The 21213-nt window shown below is 46.1% G+C and overlaps 2 protein-coding genes across 2 annotated transcripts in view; one reads left to right on the top strand and one right to left on the bottom strand.

Annotated features, from left to right (window-relative positions):
- The window catches only part of SLC4A8 (solute carrier family 4 member 8), an 829308-nt gene that overhangs the window by 209630 nt on the left and 598465 nt on the right, over positions 1 to 21213 (bottom strand). The window lies entirely within an intron of this gene.
- GALNT6 (polypeptide N-acetylgalactosaminyltransferase 6) lies at positions 236 to 20526 on the top strand. The gene is made up of 10 exons (XM_049782968.1): positions 236 to 702; positions 3200 to 3372; positions 11369 to 11518; positions 12363 to 12597; positions 14259 to 14376; positions 16593 to 16793; positions 17306 to 17437; positions 17899 to 18000; positions 19222 to 19374; positions 20413 to 20526. Exons 1-10 carry the CDS (start codon positions 236 to 238, stop codon positions 20524 to 20526), a joined length of 1845 nt encoding a protein of 614 aa, XP_049638925.1.

The raw sequence follows: 21213 nt of genomic DNA, 5'->3' as shown, positions 1-21213 counted from the left end.
AAGGAAGGAAGGAGTGTGGTTACTGTGTGGACACTGGTGCAGAAAAGGTAAAGAAAGGAATGGAGTGAGATAGGAAGCCATTTGGAACATCCTGGACTCAGCCACCACCACTCAGTACACTTCTGCTCTGGTTCATTTTTCCCTCTCGTCTGCTTCCTTCTCAGGTTGAGACTGGTGTGTGGCCACCACGATACTCTGAGAGTTGGGCCTGACTGGTCCAAATTGGTTGAAGAAGATGAGGGTGTTCAGCAGGCGCCATATGCCCCTACGCCTGGCCATAGTGGGCAGCACCTTTGTGCTTTTCATCTGCATCCTGAACAGGGATGTAAGCAGCAGGGAGCGAGCCACAGAGAAGCCCTGGCTCACTTCTTTGGTGAACCAGGAGAATCATGCCCTGGACCTCTTGCACCTGAAGGAATTGAAACCCAAACTTCAGATCAGGGCTCCAGAGCCTCAGGACACCATCAATCATTCCTGTGTCCCCGGATTCTACAGCCAAGATGAGCTGAAACCTCTGTGGGAACGGCCACCCCAGGATCCTGACAGCCCCGGGGCAGATGGAAAAGCATTTCTCAAGACCAAATGGACCCTCCAGGAGACCCAGGAAAAGGAAAGGGGGTACAAGAAACATTGCTTCAATACTTTTGCTAGTGACCGCATCTCCCTGCACAGAGCCCTGGGCCCAGACACTCGACCCCCTGAGTAAGTATCAGGGCAAGCCTGAACTGGGGGGAACAGGAGAGTTTGTATCAAGTCAAAACCATGTGCCAGGAACAACTCAGACGGAGGTTTTATTTACTTATTTATTTTGGACTTGGGACACACCCAGTTTTTCTCAGGGCTTACTCATAACTCTGCTCATAGATCACTCCTGGGGTTGGGACTCAGGAAACCATATGGATGCTGGGAATCAAACCGGGGTGGGCCATGCAAGGCTATTCATTTTACTATTGCTGTAGTCCTTTTAAGAGGTTTTAAACTAGGGACATACTCTGAGGCATTGGCTGAGTAATAGAGCACCTTGTGCATATCTGAAGCTTTGGATTTGATTCCTGACACTGCAAATAATAATAATAATTAAATGAATGAATTAATAAGATAGAACAATTTCTTCTAAGCTTTTCTTTTGCTGCCCTACTGCTCTTCTTTCAGAATTGGATTTCAGAGTCTCTGGTCAAAGGTCAGAGAAATAATACATAGGATAAGCCACTTACCTTGCACATGCAACCTCAGTTTATTTTCTTGCACCACATATAGTCCCTGCCAAGAGTGATCTCTGAGCACAGAGAAAGAAGAAAGCCCCGAGCACTGTAAGGCGTAATCTCTCAAAATCTCTCACAAAAAATGGGTCTCCTGGTTGGGTCAGAGGTTCAGGGAGAGCTTCATTGAAATTCAGTACTGAAGATGTGTAGGCCTGTATCACTTGGGGCCTATATCAGCCTGGTATTGGAGCTTCAGGCTGATCTTGCCCTCTGTTAATGCCTCATAAAGGTCTTGAGATTCTAGAGCTAAATTAGTGGGAAGAAATTTGCTGCCAGCAGCCCAGGTGGTCAGGGTTGTCCCACAATGCCTGGTTTCCCTTTGTGATGACTTAGGACCAGGGATTCATTCCAAGCTTTATGTGAAGCTATTTCTCATTTCAATGACCCAGCACTTAGAACTGTAACTTTGAACTATATCCCTGTCACTTGAACATGGCTTTGGAAGTGTTTATGTTGTATTCTAGCTAAACAGTTTATACCTTCCTTGGGGCTGGGTTGATAGTACAACAAGTAGGGACTTTATGTTGCTTGCAGCTTGCCCAGGTTCAATACTTGGCATTCCATATAGTTTCCCAGGCAATTCCTGATGCAGATCCAGGAGTAAGTCCTGACCATCATTAAGTATAGATGAGAAACAAACAAACAAAAAATGAATATAGCTCCACTATGATAGCAATACTGGGCATAGTAGTCAGAATGGAGGCTCTGAGAATTACCATTGGAGGCTCCATGAGAAATCTCTGGTCAGCAGAGAGGTTAAGAAAGGTTATTAGGGCACAGGATTACTTGAACTAGAGTTCCACCCCCATCTGAGATAGGATTGGCCCAGGGTACAATGCCACCAATAATCACAGAACCATAACAGGAATGAGGACAGAAAAGATATCAGAGGTAATGAAGTATGATAATGGTGGAAAGTCAAAAGGAACTTATAAGGAAATGGATTCAAGAACTAGACATTGTGAAAAGAACTCTTTGCTCTGCATGTATTGTAAAATATCTCTCTCTCTCTCTCTCTCTCTCTCTCTCTCTCAGAGACACACACACATACACACATATACAACACCTTATCTCCAAGCCCAGGTGAATGAGTCTGAATCACAATCATGCATGAAATAATCCAAACCAGGCTGAGGGTGAAACATATATAGTTGGCAGTCTTCTATCTCATATCTTCACCACACTGCCTGCCAAAACTACTATTTTTATGGAGTACAGAGATCACCCCAGGTGAAACTGTCAGGACAGTATAAGGACAGATAGCTCAGTCTATCTTGGGTCAGTACCACCCATGTTTACAAGTAAGACAATCTCTGTTTGTATTCATGTTGTAAACAAACAAAAGAGTTGGGCCGAGGAGATAACATGGAGGCGGGGCATTTGCCTTGCATGCAGAGGGATGGTGGTTCGAGTCCCAGCATCCCATATGGTCCCCCGTACCTCCGTGCCTGCCAGGAGTGATTTCTGAGCAGATAGCCAGGAGTGGCCCCTGAGCGCCGCCGGGTATGTCCCAAAATAAAAAGAAGAAGAAGAAAACAAAAGAACCAGAAATGATGTAGCCTAACAATGAATGTCAAAGTCAGACTGAATTTTCTTAAATGTCAGATTTATCAGGGCCTCTGTTCTAGGTCCCACTTTGTGCAACTCAAGGATAAGGAGATTGGAGCAGGTGGGTGGAGATCCTCCACTTCATGGCCAAGCCACTGAATGGCTGTAGGGAGACAGTTTTTGGAATGGGTCAGAGAACTACTGGCAGAGACAGATATGGGATGTTAGAGGAACAGGATGCTAGGGAAACAGGGAGCTCCCCATGCTATGGAAAACATAGGAGGTGATTCCAAGGAATAGATGATAGTGATAGATATCTGAGGACTAGTAACTACTACATCCCCCAAACTCTGGGGGCCTAGAGGACTGAATCTCTACTTTCATTCTAGATGTGTCAAACAGAAATTCAATCGCTGTCCCCCACTGCCCACCACCAGCATTATCATTGTGTTCCATAATGAGGCCTGGTCCACACTGCTGCGGACAGTGTACAGTGTGCTGCATACCTCCCCCGCCAGCCTGCTGAAGGAGATCATCCTAGTGGATGATGCCAGCACAGAGGGTAAGCAGAGAAGGTGTTTTCAGAATGGGCAGCCCACCCATTCTGGGGTTCTGGGAGGGAAGACATATTGATTTAGGGGAGTAAGTGTCACTCCCAGCCGTCCCATAGTGGGTAGGGCACTTACCTTTCCAAGACCAAACTGGGCTCAATCTCTGGCATCTTGTATGGTCCCATAAATACCACCAAGAGTCATCCCTGAGCCTCACCAGATGTGACCCCAAAACAAGCAAACAAACAACAACAAAATAATAAACTCCAAACTAAAACTATTGTCACCTGCCGCACAGCTCAGCAGAAAATTCAACAGAAGCAGGGTAGAGGCAGGTAAGTTCTGGAGGAACAGGGGCAGATAGATTAAATTCTATAGTCTACATTTGACACATTTTCCTGGAATTTTGCAGCATATTAAGACTCTTAGAACTGCCATGCCCAGTTCCAAGTCAGAAATACTGAGGCAGACTAACACAAAAAGCACAGGCAGGCAGGTCTTCTCATATTTCCTCTCTTGACCATTCTTCTACTCTGGCTATTATTTCACCTGCAAAGATCTTTCTAGCAATTATTTGTAACAGGAGGAAGACTACTTACCCAGCTTTCTGCTCTTCAGAAGAATCAAACTAGCATTTCTCTAGTGTTCTGAGTTTGGCCCCTGACAAAAGACAAATGCCACAGAGATTCCATGGAAAAGCCTGATCTTTACAGGCCAGGTGGTGGCATGCAATACCACCAACCTAAGTGGTAGGGTGGCAGCCCTGACAGACATGAAAATGTATACTCATGTCCAGTACCCAGCGTTCAAATATCAATTCCAACTTTCCTAAGCCCTGTGGCCTTGGATAAGATCCTTTACTAACCCTTTCAACCTGTTTCCTCTTCTGAATTGGAAGCAGTGAACTCCCTCTTGTGGACAAGTGGCCTAACTCATCAATGGGATCATCTGTGCAGAGAACTCAACCCTGGGTGATCTTTCCAGAAGCATCTGCTTTGCTTTTTTCTTTGTGGAAATAAGGAACTGAGGCTGGTGCAGAAGAAGTTCTATGTGCTGAACCTAGATCACTGTATAGCAGAGGCTCCTTTAGAGCTGGATGGAGCTCACTGGGGAGAGGAGATGGGAGACATGGAATGTCCTGAAGGAGAAAGGATGAAGCAGAGTCCAATGCTGGAGAGGAGTTTTTTCGTGTTTTTGTGGGGTGTTTGGGGGGAGGGCTTTTGGCTTTTGTATCACACTCAGCAGTGCTCAGGGAATATTCCTGGCACTGTACTGAGGCATCATTCCTCACAGGCTCAGAAGACTATATGGGATGAAGGGAATCAAACTCTAGTTTGTACAAAGCAAGTGCACTACCAACTATAGCATCTTGCCAGCTCCCCAAATGGAAAGTTTTGGTATGGATGAAACTTTGCTTTGTAGTAGAAAATGACACTAAAATCAGGTTGAAATGAGGACTAAGGAGATGGTTTAACGGATTGGAGCTTTGCATGGAAGCGGCCCCACTTTAATCCTCAGCACAAGTATGGTCCCCTGAGTACCAAGCCAGAAATACTCCTGTGTGCCATCTGTGTGACCCCAAAACAAAAATAACAAAAATATATTGAATCTAATATTGGCATGCTAGAAATACTTATTTTCTCAGGAAAAGCAAAGGAAAGTGATGGAAGATTTTTAAGTGATGTGCCTCTCAGATGGTGGCAGCTTGGATGAAGGTAATTGTCAAGAAAAGAAACAGAGCCCCAGATTTCAGAGAGAGGAGCTTTTTTTTTTTTGTTTTCAAAAATATGCACCATTCTTTCTGCACTGTACTGCCTAGCAGCAATAGCCTGAGGCTGGAGTTATGATGCAGGAATACAGGACCTCACCACTCCTTTGAGCCTTCTTGTGCCTCTACTTCTAGGGATTGGCCCAGTAAAAATAAGTATTGGCCATGATGATATGTCTAGTGGGCAAATAGTGGAAAGATGGGGTTTCAGAAAGAGAGAATAAGAGAAGAGGGGCGTGGGCATGGCCTCTTGGAAATCTCTCAGATATCCACCTAGTTCTGGGGAATGGCAATGTGCTGATGTCCCCCTTTGACATTGCCCTTGGAACTTTCTCTTTAACCCTATACTGCCCATTCTTTGGAAGCTTGTCCCCTAGAGTCACAACTGGAAGAAACTGTAAACCATTTCAACTTGTTTCCAGAATCAGATAAGTCCTTAAAGTATATGTAGTCAAATGACCTAACTAAATAATCTGCCAGACTGGCATAAGTAGATTTTCAGGCACCTTCCTTAGCACCTGCCCTTTGTAGCCCCAAAAAACAGGCTTATGTCTCTCTGGATGACCAAACTCTTCTCTGAGGACCACTGCTAGAATTCCAGAAACTCATCTCCCTGAAACATTTGATCAGGAGTCTGAGGACATAGTTCCCCAGACATAGCAAGTTCCACATATGGTCCCAGAGCACTTTCACCAGAAATGACCCCTGAGCCCAGAGCTAGGAGTAAGCCCTGAGCACCAATAGGCATGGTTCAAACACTAAAGTCAAAATGAAAAATCTAAGGAGTACTCATTTTTCTGGGTTTTGGTCTTCTTTGAGAAGATGCTTGAAGCCAAGTCCCCTGCCCTGGAGTGTGACAGCTGTTACATTGCTGTTCACATTGCCTCTACATATCTAATACAGGAATTTTGTGGTCTCTGGGATAAATTATTCAAGTTAAAGGCTTGGGGCTTATTGGTATACTTTCAGAAACATATAATTCAGTACAAAAAGAAAAAAAAATCCTCAGAATACAGTCAAAAATCTGGGCAAGGGCAGCAAGATAAATTCTCACACTCAGAATATTTTGATTAAACTAACCCTGGTACACACACAAAGGGCCTCGCTGCAGTAGTATCCATGCTCCCATCAGGAACCAGACAGATCCTTTGTGAACTTCAGTAATTGGGTACTCATTACTGGGAGTATTGAGGTCCAGTGCCAGGCCATGGAACTTTTTCGCCTTCTCTTCAGAGTCTCAAATGAGGCATAGCACCTGGAAATATAGCCATAGGCTGGGGTGCATGCTTGGCATGTTGCAGTTCTGGGTTCCATCTCTGGCACCTCTGCTACCACGAATAGCTCCTGAGCCTCACCAGGCATGGCCCCAGAGCAAATAAAAATAACCCAGTTAGGGCCAGAGAGATAGAACAATAGATAGAGCATTTATCTTACATGCAGATAGCCTAGATTCAATTTCCAGCATCCCATATGGTCTCACAAACACCGTCAGGAGTAATTTTTGAGCACAGAGCTAGGAATGGCCCCTGAGCACCACAGCATGTGGCCCAAAAGCGAGCCAAACAAACAAACAAAAAAAAACAATAAGCCTATGTTAGCTTTCTTTTTTTTTTTTTTTTTTGTTCTGTTTTGGGGCCACACCCGGCATTGCTCAGGGGTTACTCCTGGCTGTCTGCTCAGAAATAGCTCCTGGCAGGCACGGGGGACCATATGGGACACCAAGATTCGAACCAACCACCTTTGGTCCTGGATCGGCTGCTTGCAAGGCAAACGCCACTATGCTATCTCTCCAGACCCAGCTTTCATTTTTATGTGATGAGATAAACAGCCCTGTCCTCTCTCATTTTGGCACCACCCTTCTGACTGCTGCACACACCCCCAGGGTGGAGGCAGGAGGGGATGGGAAGCATTTGAGGTGATCTACCATTTCTCCCATGCCTCCTCCCCTTCTTGCTGCTCCTCAGAACCAATGTGAATGGCAGCTTGTCCTGTGGTCTTCCAAACTTTTGTTTTGTTTTTGGGCCACACCCAGCAGTGTTCAGGGGTTACTCCTGGCTCTGCACTCAGAAATTGCTCCTGGCAGGCTCAGGGACCACATGGGATGCCAGGGATCAAACCCAGGTCTGTCTGGGGTCAGCTGTGTATAAGGCAAATGCCCTACCGCTGTGCTATATAGTTCCAGCCCCTCAAGTAGGTCTTGAAGATGATAGTCACTTTCAGTAATACTCAGTCAACAAGTCCAGGTGGTTAAATGCTTGGGAGCTCCAAGGCATTGGAGCAACACCTGATGGTGCTTGGAGGTAGGGGGGGACATGTGCTGACAGGGTTTGTACTTGAGTCCCTGAACCTTCAAAGTATATACCCCAGAATGAACTATCTCTTTAACCCTATTTGGATTTCAAAATTTTTATTGGCTGGGGTTTGGATTTTAGGTCATATCTTAGCAGTACTTAGAGGCTACTCCTGGTTCTGTTCAGGGATCACTCCTGCTGGCACTTCGAGCATTTATATTATACTGGGAAACAATTTGGTCATTTGCAAAGCAAGTGCCTCAGTCCCAGAACTCTCTCTTCAGTAGCCCCTCCTTTTCTTTTGTTTTTGTTTTTTTTGTTGTTTTGTTTGTTTTGTTTTGTTTGTTTGTTTGTTTGTTTTTTGGGGGGGTCATACCCAGCAGCGCTCAGGATTTACTCCTGGCTCTGTGCTCAGAAATCGCTCCTGGCAGGCTCAGGGGACTATATGGGATGCTGGGATTAGACCACTGTCCTTCTGCATAAAAGGCAAACACCCTACCTCCATGCTACCTCTCCAGCCCCTAACCCCTCCTTTTTAAAAAAAATTTATTTTCTAGTTACAACATCTTTGCTGAGCTGACAGATGGAGAGGGAAAAGTGGCAGTACTGGCAGAGGGACTGGCTGTAGGTGGCAGGCTGAAGGGATCATCATTATGTACTGACTTGGAAAGGTGGCAGGATGGGCTCAGGGAAACCTAGAGTTTCTTCTCAGGCATCATGGATGTGTAGTTCTGCGTAGTATCCAAGTGCAGAGGGCAAGGCCAGGACAAAGACCTGTGGTATACAGAACCATGACCTGCAAGAACTATGTTGGGATAACAGAGACCTGAAGATTCCATTTTTTTTGTTTGTTTTTGGGCCACACCCAGTGATGCTCAGGGGTTACTCCATGCCATGCACTCAGAAATTGCTCCTTGCTTGGGGACCATATGGGACATCGGGGATTGAACCGAGGTCCATCCTAGATCAGGCGTATCAAAGGCAAATGCCTTACCGCTGTGCTATTGCTCCAGCCTCATGAAGATTCTATTTTTTAAGCATGAAGCTGCATTGGGGTTGTGGGGTTATTGAATCAGTTGCTGAAACTACTTTGGAGGGAGGCAGGGCATGAGAAAACATGTTCTTATCTCTGTCTATATGCTCATCTCAGCAATACATAGCTACACTGCTACTGGACATACGTTGTGGCACCAGGGCTATGTTGGGAAAGTACTCTCAGATGGGATATTACTTAGAGAGTTGTCTCATTTTCAAAGGTCACCCTCAGAATCCTCAGGTTTGGTCATCTGAGACCAAAAGGAAGTCATGGGAGAAGGGCTTTGCTGAATTAGGGACATTCTAAGGTTCATAGTTCAGCACTTTACAGTCTCAACCCTAAACCCATTTCCTATATTTATCTGGGGTTATCTTCACCACCAGAAGCTTCCTGAGAAAACAGTCAAGTAAGTTCTTAAAGGGAGTATAACAGCCATACTATCAAGGTGAGGCCCTTGGTTGGGGCCCCTTCTTCCTGTTAAGAGTTGGCACTGGGTTGCCGTTGGATTAGGAGTCCAAGAGCTACTTGAGGCTGGACAAGGCAGGCCCTTCACTAGTATAAACAGTGTCTGGGCAGTGTGTTAGCAGGTGTTTGCTGAGTGAATTCAGCTGAAACTACCGTCATAGGCTGATGCTGGCTTATAAATATTGGGAGGCTGGGACCCCCATTTTATAGTACTTTAATCTTTTAGAGAAGATTAACTAAGTCAACATGAAAGTACCTGTTTCGGGGCCCAAGTGAGAATACAGAAAGTAGGGTACTTGACTTGCACACAGCCATCCAAGATTTGATCCTTAGCATCTCATTTGGTCCTCTAAGCCTCATCAGGAGTGATCCCTGAACAGAATTAAGAGTAAACCCTGAGCACCACCAGGTATGTGCCCCCTAAAAAAGCCCCAATCAAAAAAAGAAAATACCTAATTCATTGACTGACCCAATAGTAATCTCTCACATACGTGGTATGGTATGTGTGTATGAGAGAGAATACGAATGCATTAGCATGTGTGTGAGTGAATATGTAGCTATATGAAAGTGCATGTGCATATGAGCATGTGAGCATGTGTTTGTGACTATGAGTATGTGTGTGGCCACATGTGTGTATGTGTGCAAGTGTAAGCTTGTATGTATATATGAGTGTTACAGGTCAACTCCGTTCTCCACAGCTGGAAACAGAAGTGGCACAGACCAACCAAAATGCCACTTAATAAAACATTAGTAAGATTTGAAGTATGTTTCCAGAAAGATTGCTTCAAGAAAAAGCCTTTTGGAATGTATTGAAATGCCAGATTGAATAACTTAGGTCATAAAGTAAACCTGCAGCCAGGAGCTTGCAGTCTCAGAAAAAATTCTGCCTTATGGAACTGGAGCAATAAATAGGTAGGGCCTTTTTTTTTTTTTTTTTTTTTTTTTTTGCCTTGCCCACAGTCAACCTGAATTCCATGGGCATCCCATTTGGTTCCCTGAGCACTTCCAGGAATAATTCCTGAGTTCAGAGCAGGAGTGAGCTGTATGTAACCTCAAAACAAAAAAGAATGAAAGAAAAAGAGAAGAAAGGGAGGGAGGGAGGAAGGGAAAGAAGGAAGAAAATGAAGAAAGGAAAGGAAGGAAGGAGGAAGGGAGAAATGAGGGAGGGAGGGGGGAAAAATCCTCAAAGAATTCTCACTGGTACCCCTCTAAGTTAGCCACATCCACCTGTACCACTAATGCCAAACCACTGACCACCCACTGAGAAATTTCCTGTTTCCTGGTAGGAGGTACCTGATACATGTTTTTTAATTTAATTAAAAATCCACTTGTCAGGGGCCAGAGCAGTGGCGCTAGAGGTAAGTCGTCTGCCTTGCAGGCTCTAGCCTAGGACGGACCGTGGTTTTATCCCCAGCATCCCATATGGTCCCCCAAGCTAGGAGTGATTTCTGAGCGCATAGCCAGGAGTAACCTCTGAGAATTAATGGGTATGACCCAAAAATAAAAAAAAAAGAATCCACTTGGCAACTTTTTATGTTCTTGAAGAAGTTCATATATAGTGGAGATAGTAAAGATAATACAAGTAAGATTTCTTGAGAATGATTCATCAAGCAATAAATAAACATTTGTGGTGTTCTCCATCCTAGTTCTTTACACTGTGGGTAAAGGGATCATGCAACTGAAGGAAGGGGCACACAAAATTTGGCAATAGTGAAAGCTTCGTGAACATAAGCAACCAGAAACTAATCCAAAACCAATTGCACAATGAACCAAAGTGTTCCTGGCAGTTATTCACCCCTGCTGTATTTCTTGGGCAAAAATGGGTGGAGGTGTAAACATAAAAGAAGCCCCACTCTATGGGCAGTGGGGTGAGGCAGGGAAGCAGACTCCAACCACCAACCCTGGAAAATGAAATGGCCAGAATCACAGTTCTGGGAAGATGGCTCAGAGGTTCCAGATACAAACTGGATTGAGATGCTTTGGAGTTTATCTCAGTGGAAGTCACAAAAATACAACTTGAAGTCCCAGCACCAGAAAAGGTTCTCTTTTCTTTGGGGTGGGGGACACACCTGGTGAAGCTCAGGGATTACTCCTGGCTATGTGCTCAGAAATCGCTCCTGGCTTGGGGGACCATATGGGACGCCGGAGGATCGAACTGCAGTCTGTCCTAGGTTAGCTAGCGCGTGGAAGGCAAACGCCCTACACCTTGCACCACCACTAGGGCCCCAGAAAAGGTTCCTAAAGTAAGCAGATAGGAATGGGCCCTGGTCCTTGGAGAATCTCCCTCCCCCACTACCACCCATTAAGGCCTCCCACCTCCTACTATGGAACTACTGCTGTTGATATGGGAGAAGTTAAAATCTAGAACCTTCCCCAAATCCTCCAACAACTGGGCTTTGCTTCAGAGGCAAAGGGATGAGCTGGCGACAATGACCTGTGCCTTTCAGAGAACTTAAAAGAGCCGCTGGAGCAGTACGTGAAGCCTCTGAAGGTGGTGCGTGTGGTGCGGCAGGAGGAACGCAAGGGCTTGATCACTGCCCGGCTGCTGGGGGCCAAGGTGGCACAGGCCGAGGTGCTCACCTTCCTGGATGCCCACTGTGAGTAAGAAGGGCCAGAGGGCATCTGGTGGGAACAGCTTCACCAAGGCCAATTCTCTGCTGTCCAGGGACCCCACTTCTGCCTCATCTTCCTCTTCCTCATCCTAGTCCCCAGGAGGCAGCTGGAGCCCCAGAGAGCCCCAGCAAACCTCAATGATTGTCATCTCAGAGAGGCCTCCTGTGAGCCCTGGGAACTAGTTTATAGAACTTTCCTAGGAGGCCGCTTAGGGTTAGGATGGTTTTCCCTCCTGTTCCAAACTTGAAAATTCTCCTTCCCACTGTCGTGAAAAATAAGTGTATCACCCAATCATTGAAACAAGCTCTGGAGTCAGGACACCTGGCTTTGTGTTCTGGTTCTGCCACTTCCTGCACCTTGGGCTCCTGTCCTGTGATGTGGGAATGAGGCAGCCCACCCTATTCACCTGACAGCATTATCATGAGGGCCAGAGGAAGACCTAAGAGCAGCACATAGGACAGTCTCAAAGGGTACAAAGTGGCTGGTCACTTGACAGCGTGGAGGCTGGAGTATCCAGCTCCTGGCATTCTGCTCCCATCTGCTTCCCACACTTGGGTGGGAAGGGCTCAGGCAATGAATGGTTTGGGCCGCCTGAGGACTCCAACCCTGGGCCCCCCTATGGTTTGTGGTCATCTGAGTTGCCAGTGTTACTCCTGAGACCTCCATCCTCCAATCCAAAAGTGTACCCCCTTTTGGGTGGGATATAGCAAGGAGCCCTGGAGGAGAGGGAGGAAATCAGCAGATCTCTCTGTAGTCATTGAGCTTGCCTGGGTTCTGTGTTTCTCCTGAGTCTCCCCATGAGAGGACCCTGACTGCTGCCTCCTGCAGGTGAGTGTTTCTACGGCTGGCTAGAGCCCCTCCTGGCTCGCATTGCTGAAGATGAGACCACGGTGGTGAGCCCGGACATCGTCACCATCAACCTTAACACATTCCAGTTCACACGGCCTGTCCAGAAGATCAAAGTGCACAACCGTGGCATTTTTGACTGGAGTCTGACCTTTGGCTGGGAGATTATACCCCGACTCGAGGCTCAGAGGCGCAAGGATGAGACCTACCCCATCAAGTAAGGATCAGTGAGCCCTAGCCTGGCCTGTGAGGCCCCCAGATTACCCAGTTCCAGGAATCTGTGCCCTATCAGGTCCATGTTTATTGGTATTCTCTTGAGCATGTGGGACCTTTGACTGAACCCCCAAATGCCTTGAGGTAGGTACTGTGATTAGCCTAATCTCTAGGAAAAGACACTGAGACTCTGAAAAAAGGACAGTTAGACTCAGATGACATTGTTTGCAAAGATGGAGCAGGGACACTAGGTTCATCTTGTCCATGCCCCTGCCCATGCCCTATGTTGCCTCATACCATAACAGTTTACTATTAATGCTTTCTATGTGCTGGGAGCTTATATAGGGCTTTACCTATTGTATCTCATTTATTCCATAACTACCCAGAGAAAGACAGTGTTTGCAGAGGTACAGAACTGGGGGTATAGCACAGAGGTTAAGTCACTTTCTTTGCATCCTACCAAGGCTAGTTCAAGTTCCTAGCATTATTTATGATCACCCTAAGTACCACCAGGGCTTACTCTTAGGCACAAAGTCAAGAATAGCCCCTGAGCACCATACACACAATAGGAGGAAAATATTAAGAACATAGCAAAAGAAAACACAAAGTCTGCACTTTGCAATTGGTTGCAATTGCCCTGGACTTTTTTGTAAAGAACCAGACAGTAAATATTTAGATCAGTATGTGCAATGTTTTCGTCTATTATTCCTTGTGCTGTGTTATGTTTTAAAACATCTTATTAATTTGTTGTGGCAAGAGATAGTATAGCTGGTAGGTCAAACACCAACTAGGGTTTGATCCTCAGTAACCCTTATAATTCTCTGAGCCATGCCAGGAATGGTTCCTGAACACAGAATAAGGAATAGGCCCTGATACCACCATTTGTAGCCCCAAACTTTAAGGGGGGGACATAAAATACAAAAACTTTCTAGGTTTTTGCCTCCAGAGCTTTATAGATCCAGCAGCTATTTATTTGACCCATCAGCTAAAGTTTGCCGATTTCTCTCCTATCAGGGGAGGTTTATCATTGTGTAATGCTCAACTGGATTTGCCTTCTTCTCATCTTTCCACTCTATCCTTTTTTTTTTTTTTTTTTTTTTTTTTTTTTTAGATTGCCTGCCAGTGTTAGAAACTACAAGTTTAGGCTGGATAGAGATAGCCCAAAGGGTTGAGTTCATTCTTTGAAAGTGGGAGGTCTGGGTCCTATCACATGATTTTTTAAGCACTGCCAGGAGTGCTTCCCAAGCAAGCAAGCAAGAGAGGAAGGGAGGTCAATAGCAGAAGGAGGAGAAGCAACAGAAGGAAGAGGAAAAGAGGAGAAAGAAGGATAAAGAGAAAGTGACATTCTCTAGTGCCCCTTGGATGGCATGACTTCTGCTTAGTTTGCATTATCGAAAGCTCCGCACCACCAGCCAGGAGCCAGGCACACAAGGCACAGTAGTGATCACTATAGCTCTCCCTGAGCTGGCCCCAGGAGGGAAAGAGTACATAGTAAACTTCAACAAACATTTGCTTAGTGTAAGAGGGGCTCCGCCAAGCAGGATGGAGGTAGGAGGGAAGTTGATGATGATGATGACCCTGGCTCAGTCTGCAGCTTCCCATGTCTTAGCACCCCATTCCTCTTCCCCCACAAAAATGTACATGCTTCTCCCTCTGTCTTTCCAGATCTCCAACATTTGCTGGTGGCCTCTTTTCCATCTCCAAGTCCTACTTTGAGCACATCGGTACCTATGATAATCAGATGGAGATCTGGGGAGGGGAGAACGTGGAAATGTCCTTCCGGGTGAGAGTGGAGAGGGCTTCTTGGGGGACCGACAACATCACCAGGGACTGCCTGAGACTGTATCTTACAGAATCCCTTAGGGTTGTCACTTCTAAAATGGAAACTTAAAAGTTCCTGCAATGACACCATGTGATTGGGATCTGGGAAGACAGATGGGGGTGATCTGAAACAGAGTGGTAGAGGCCAGAGAGATAGTTCAGGACTAAAGGCACTTGCTTTGCATCCTGCCAATCCTGATTCAAATTTCTGCCACCACATATGGTATCCCAATACTGCCAGGGGATTCTCTGAGCACTGTGCCAGGAATAATTCGTGAGCACTGAGTATGGTTCCCAAACAAAGCAAACTACAAACAAAACCAGGTCTTTGGGAAGAACTCAGAGGGAAGGAGTTCTAGTAGAACAGGAACTGGGGTATCTTTCATGACATCTGAGGGAAAAGGACAAGGAAGAAGAGGAAGCAGGATAAGAACAATTACCCTTTTTCCTGGAAAGATCCATTTCCTCTTTCCAGCTCAGATGGACAAAGTTTTAAAGTTTCCCTTACCTATGTTCAGTAAGTTCCATGTGCTGGAAATGGTGACTGAATTCTTATAGGGGATGCATACCAGGTAATGTTCAGGGCTTACTCCTGGCTCTAAACTCAGTAATCACTCCTTGCAGTGCTTAGAGGACTATATGGGATACCAGGGATTGACTCAGGTGGTCCACATGCAAAGCAAATGCCTTATCTGCTGTATTAAATGGTCTAAATGCTGATGGATCCCAGAGATTAAGCAAAATAAGGATCAAATTGTGAGAAGTCCACAAGATTACCCATGATAGCAGCCAGGCATAGAAAACTCCTAGGGACACCTGCTGTTTTGAAGACCCAGGACTATATTTCCGTCTCTCTAAAATGGATAGTGGAGGTAAGCGGGGGGGGGGGGGGGCGGGGGGGGGCAGGGAGATAGGGCAGTGGGTAAGATGCTTGCCTTGAGCCAGCTGACCTGGTTCTATTCTTGCCACCTCATCTGATCTCCTGAGCATAAGCAGGAGTGATTTCTGGGAGAAGAGCCAGGAGTAACCCTTGACCACTGCTGAGTGTAGCCAAAATGAAATAAAATATGGGTAACAGGGACTAGAGATATAGTACAGCGGGTAGGACACTTGCCTTGCATATGGCCAATATCCCTAGTACTCCACATGGTCCCCCAAGACCACCGGGAGTGATTTCTGAGTACAGAATCACCTGATCATTACTAGGTATAACCCCAAAATTTAAAAAAAAAATGTTTTTAAATAAAATCCTAAAAGAGAAAAGATACAAAAGAGATACTTAACCCAACCCATTAGCATAGAGAAGGACCCCAGATCAACAACCATACTCCCTGAATTTCAGGGGTTGAACTCTTCTCTTTAAAGTTCCTCTAACCTGGGGCCGGGAAGGTGGTGCTAGAGGTAAGGTGTCTGCCTTGCAAGCGCTAGCGTAGGATGCACCTCGGTTCGCTCCCCCGGCGTCCCATTTGGTCCCCCCCCAAGCCAGAGGCGATTTCTGAGCGCATAGCCAGGAGTAACCCCTGAGCGTCAAATGGGTGTGGCCCAAAAACCAAAAAAGAAAAAAAAGTTCCTCTAACCTCTCCCTGCTTCCCTCTTCCTGCTCCCTTAGGAAACGTGTGCTAAAGGCTCAGGTGTTGACTATGGGCCTTTAGCAGTTTACTGTCCTTGCTGTTGATTTATGAGCTGAGGTTCTGGTTGGAATATAAGACTTTGATAACTTAGAGGAACCTGAATTTACCTCAGAGTAAGCCTATAGAAATGACATTTCTGTCACATTCTATCAGCCAAGCCTCCAGAGTTCAGAGATGATACCCATACACAAGGCAGCTGTCTTTTCCTTAAATTGGACCCTGGGCACTCTCAGGACCCCACCTGGTTTATGTTGTGGGAACAAAAAAAAAAGCTACATCATATGCTTAGTCATGCCAAGGATTATTTTGTCATGGTCTAGGAGGTCTGTTCAATGTGCTTTTTTCCACTCAGAGTTGGTTTCCCTAAGACATTGGACCTAGGCTGGCACCCTATATATATATATGTATATATATATACATATATATATACATACATATATATACATATATATACATACATATACATATATATATAACACAAATATAACAAAGCCTAAGGGCAGAGGTGCCCCACAAGCCTAGTAGAGCCCCTTCTTCTCTGTGGCAGGTATGGCAATGCGGAGGTCAGCTGGAAATCATCCCTTGTTCTGTCGTTGGACACGTGTTCCGGACGAAGAGCCCCCACATCTTCCCCAAGGGCATCAGTGTCATTGCTCGGAACCAGGTGCGCCTGGCTGAGGTCTGGATGGACAACTACAAGGAGATTTTCTACCGGAGAAACCAGCTGGCTGGAAAAATAGCCAGAGAGGTGAGAGGGGATGCACTTGGGAGATGTTTGGGTGAAGAGACTTGTAGGCCCTGGGCAAGGACTGAGTGGTTGAAGCTCCCCCAGGTCAACTATCTGGAACTTCCCTTTACCCCTTATTAAGTTTGTGAGCTCAGGCCCAGGATGCCAGACTTTGAAATCAGAGAATGACCAGGACAACCTTTTCACTCCCTGTAGACTTCCTGATACACAGTAAGGGAGGAAAGACTTTAGGAGCTCTAACTCAAAATTAGGCATGGGAGAAAACAGAAGAAACCGCAGGAGCTAGGAAGTTGAGGCAGGTTGCCAGTGGGAGCTAAAGGCAAGAGCAGGGTTGGGGTTGGGTGAGAAGCTGAGCCAATAAAGTAACCCCAACAGGTGCTAAGCAGTGATTGGCATGAGGCCTGCTCTGGAAGAACATGGCTTCACAACCCAAAGTCTGGGCTACTTCTCCCCAGACAAGCAGGAGGCAAAGGCAGGTGGAACTGACCCTGTGGGTCTGGCTTGATTGACAGAAATTATTTGGCGACATCTCAGAACGACTACAGCTGAAGGAAAAACTCCATTGTCGAAACTTTTCCTGGTACCTGAATAACATCTACCCGGAGATCTTTGTTCCTGACTTGAGGCCCACTCATTTTGGATCTGTGAGTCTTGAGAGCCTACGGGACTTCTAAGAGGCTTACCTGGACCCAGAGGAGTGGCTGGTTTTTCTTTGCTTTTGCATCCTATATTCAGCAGGAGGGCTGAGAAGCCACTTGGGGGCTTCTGAAAACAAATAAGAAACCTTGAAAGGAAAAATTACCAAAGCATCTGCCTCTGGTTCACCAGGAAGGGTGTGACAACCTGAACCCTGACTCAGACAGCTGGGTCCTTTGGAGATTACTCTGCAATCTCTGTCATCTTCGGAAAGTGTCATCCTGCTCTTTCCAACCTCTGGGCTATGTCCCCAATTTTGCTGTTACCTCAGACATCTGGATAGTGAGCAGAAGAGAAAAATCACAGTGGGAATTCCAACATGTAAATTTATTCCAGTTGGGCCCAACTAGAAGATGAAAAGTTTCCTTATTGATCTGTCCTATTTGCTTCTCCACTCATTATATTGCAGATCAAGAACCTGAAACTCAACAAATGCCTGGATGTGGGGGAGAACAACAAGGGAAATAAGCCCCTCATCATGTATACCTGCCATGGCTTCGGTGGCAACCAGGTACCCACCCTCCTGCCTGACCTCTCAGGTCCCCCTTTCACAGCCCCTATGGGATTCCCCTTCATGGCCCCTCTCTGGGATCTTCTTCACAGCCCCTCTCTGAAATCTCTCCTTCATGGCCCCTCTCCCCTTAGAGCATCCCTCCTGAGGCTAGATAGGCAAGTCTGTAGGCAATAATAGGGGCCTGTTCTAACTAGCATTTAACCAATTATGCGTAAATTAAGCTAAATTAGATGTCAGGAGACCATTCAAAAGGCTAGAGCACATGCCTTACATGTTTAATCTCTAGCACTGCATGGCACTCTAAGTATCTGAATGGCTTCTAGAACCACTGGACATCCACATAGCTGGGAGTGTCCCCCAAGGGCCCCTGAGTACCCTGATGAAGTTAAAATAATATGGGAGGGGTTGTTTAGTTTTTGTTTTGTTGTTGTTTGCTTATTTATGGGATGCTAGTATTGAACCTACAAAGCACTCTACCCACTGAACTATCATTCTGCTCCTGGGATAATGTAATATTTAATTTGAGGGCCCTCCCAAGCAATGCTTAGGAGATCTGTGGGCCACTCCTAGCAATAGTCAGCAGCATGGATCAGAGGGCACATGGGTGCTGAGCTGCTTTAGGACACTGAACTGCTGGGCTACAGCAGGGCCTCACCTAGTGGTGAAGAGGCAGTGTGGCTCTGGAGCTCAGACTCAGATCTGGTGCCTCCAAAGATACAATCTGAACCATTGTGCTGTTTATCCAGCCTCTAATTCTTAGGGGAAGTCAAACTCTGAAGTGTTCAGGGCTTCTGGCTATGTGTTCAGAAATCAACTCCTAATCTGATTCCTAATTAATTTAAAGCCAGGAGGCTGGACAGTGAGTACAATGAGTAAAGCACTTGCCTTACATACAACTGACCTAGGTTTGCTCTCCAGCACCGCATATGGTTCTCTGATCACGGCCAGGAGTGATCCCTGTGAGTGCAGAACCAAGAGTAATCCCTGAGCACACCCTGATTGTACCCCGCCACAGAAAAAAATAGACCAGCATTCACAGTTTATAGTCATGTAAGCAGACACTATATAGATCCTTAATGCTGCATCTGGTGTGGCCTCCCTACTCCTCTCCCCTCTTGAAGCATGTCATTGGGTGTTGGCATCTGAAGGCAGTGGCTTTGGCAGGTGGTAGGCATATTCTGCCGCTCTTTCAGCACCTCCTCTTGTCCTAACTTCTAGTACTTCGAGTACACAACCCAAAGGGAAATTCGCCATAACATTGCCAAGCAGCTGTGTCTACATGTCAGTGCGGGCACCCTGTACCTTCGCAAGTGTCACTTCACTGGCAGAAACAGCCATGTGCCCAAGGCTGAGGAGTGGGAACTGACCCAGGTGAGTCTTTGGCCATTAATCCCTATTTCTGCTTCTGCCTCTTAGCCTATGAAGCCAGAGGATGCAGGTGAGCAGGAAGGGTGGTCCAAGGTAGGGTGCTCAGGGCTGAAGTTAATAGTGGCAGCTATACAAAGGTGGGCTGGGAGTGGTCTGTGGCCATCTCTGCCAAGGCTCCTCATTCACTATTCACCCCAAAAGAGGGTAAATGGACGTTCCTATATCCTGCTGCCTTCTGTGTGCTGGACACCAACTATACTCGCACATTTGGATTTGAATCATCAAGAAGAAAATGTCCTCATGTCTAGAGATGAGTCCATGATGCTCAGCAGGTTGGAGACTGGCCCCAAAATAGACACAAATCATTGACATACCTGGATTCAGACAGAAATACATATGATTTGAAAGTTATGCTTTCATGCTTCTGCCCACTTACTACTAGTCTGAGGTATCAGCACAAAAAGATCCCAAACTGGACTCAGGGAGCTGTCTTGCCCTGCTTCATCCTGGCCCCAGAGCATTAAAGAGGAGCCTCACTTGAGACAGGGATGTGTGGATGAATGGAAGGAAAGAATCTAAATAAGATCAATGGCAGATAGTTCAAGTCTGAGAATGACCAGCTGGAGAATGGGGCTTTGCAATTTGACCTTGGCCTGTCTTCCTCTTTGCCATCTACTCAAGGTGAAGCTGGGTTACCAACTCCAATATAGATACAAATTCAGGCATACAGGAATGGAATGATAGCTCAGCAGGTAGGATATTTTCCTTGCATGTAGCAAACCCAAGTTTGATTCCAACAACATATATGACTCCCCCAAGACTTGCCAGGAGTGATCCCTGAGTAGCATAGACTAAAGTAAACCCTGAGCATCACTGGAAATGGCCCAAACACATATACATGAATCTGACATTTCAAGAAAGGACTTGGGAGCCTTGGGCCTGTGAAGTTCCTTTCTCTTGTTGACCCTCATGGCATTGTACCCTATAGTAGCTCTATTGCGTGTGAGACCCAGGCTGACCCTTCACGGTGTTATCTTTTAGGGCCAACTCTTCAGGAATTCAGGATCTGGTACCTGCCTGACATCTAAGAACAAAACCCCTGCCATGGCCACCTGCAATTCCAGTGACCCTCACCAGCACTGGATCTTCAACTAGGTTCTGGCCTACTGGTTTCCATAGCAGCCTTAGAGATGGACACCACTATGACCATCATGTCATGGATTTTAAGGCAGGACTTTCCTGTTCTCTGATCCTGCTTTCCTACCTCCACACAGGTAAACAGAAGAGACCACTAGAAAACATGCTTCCTAGCCTGGAGTTTCCCTTCCATCTGAGAAGTGTAAACTTCCTAAGCATATTGACTGCTGAGCAAGGCTTACAGCTACAATACTGGACTCGGGAAAAGTTCCCACAGCCTGGTCTGAATTCCCGTTCACTGTAGGAGCATTTCTTACACCTTTCCTGCCATGGCTCTTTCCTGTCTTGTTTCCCTCCTGGGCCCCCTTTGTCCTATTTATCACAGCCTGTCTCATGCTATGGTCCTCCATTTCATCCATAGTCTCTTGGAATATCTTTAGGAGTGTTCCACATGGCCCTCAGTAGAAAATGCCCCTCTTAGCACCTGCAGACCCTAGTGAGGTGACATATTCTAATACAGGATAGAAGCCTAAAAGAGTTTCCCTTGCTAACATTACTGAATTTTGTAGACCTTTTTAGTTTACAGAGTGTACCCTGAAAGGAATCCTTTATTTTACTTTATCTGCACAATAGTTCTGTGTGGACAGCATAGAATCCCATATTATAGATGAGGAGGCAGGAGCATGTGCTTTGCATGTGCAAGCA

The sequence above is a fragment of the Suncus etruscus genome, chromosome 11 (genome assembly GCF_024139225.1).
Source record: "Suncus etruscus isolate mSunEtr1 chromosome 11, mSunEtr1.pri.cur, whole genome shotgun sequence".
NCBI classification, from domain to species: domain Eukaryota; kingdom Metazoa; phylum Chordata; class Mammalia; order Eulipotyphla; family Soricidae; genus Suncus; species Suncus etruscus.
The sequence above is the reverse complement of the archived record's forward strand: the minus strand, read 5'-3'. Positions and strand labels throughout refer to the sequence as shown.

Coding starts and splice junctions, on each gene's coding strand:
- GALNT6 (XM_049782968.1), top strand. CDS start 236: ATGAGGGTGTTCAGCAGGCGCCATATGCCCCTACGCCTGGCCATAGTG. Junction 14,377..16,592: donor ACGTGGAAATGTCCTTCCGG/GTGAGAGTGGAG, acceptor TCTCTGTGGCAG/GTATGGCAATGCGGAGGTCA. Junction 16,794..17,305: donor CTGGAAAAATAGCCAGAGAG/GTGAGAGGGGAT, acceptor CTTGATTGACAG/AAATTATTTGGCGACATCTC.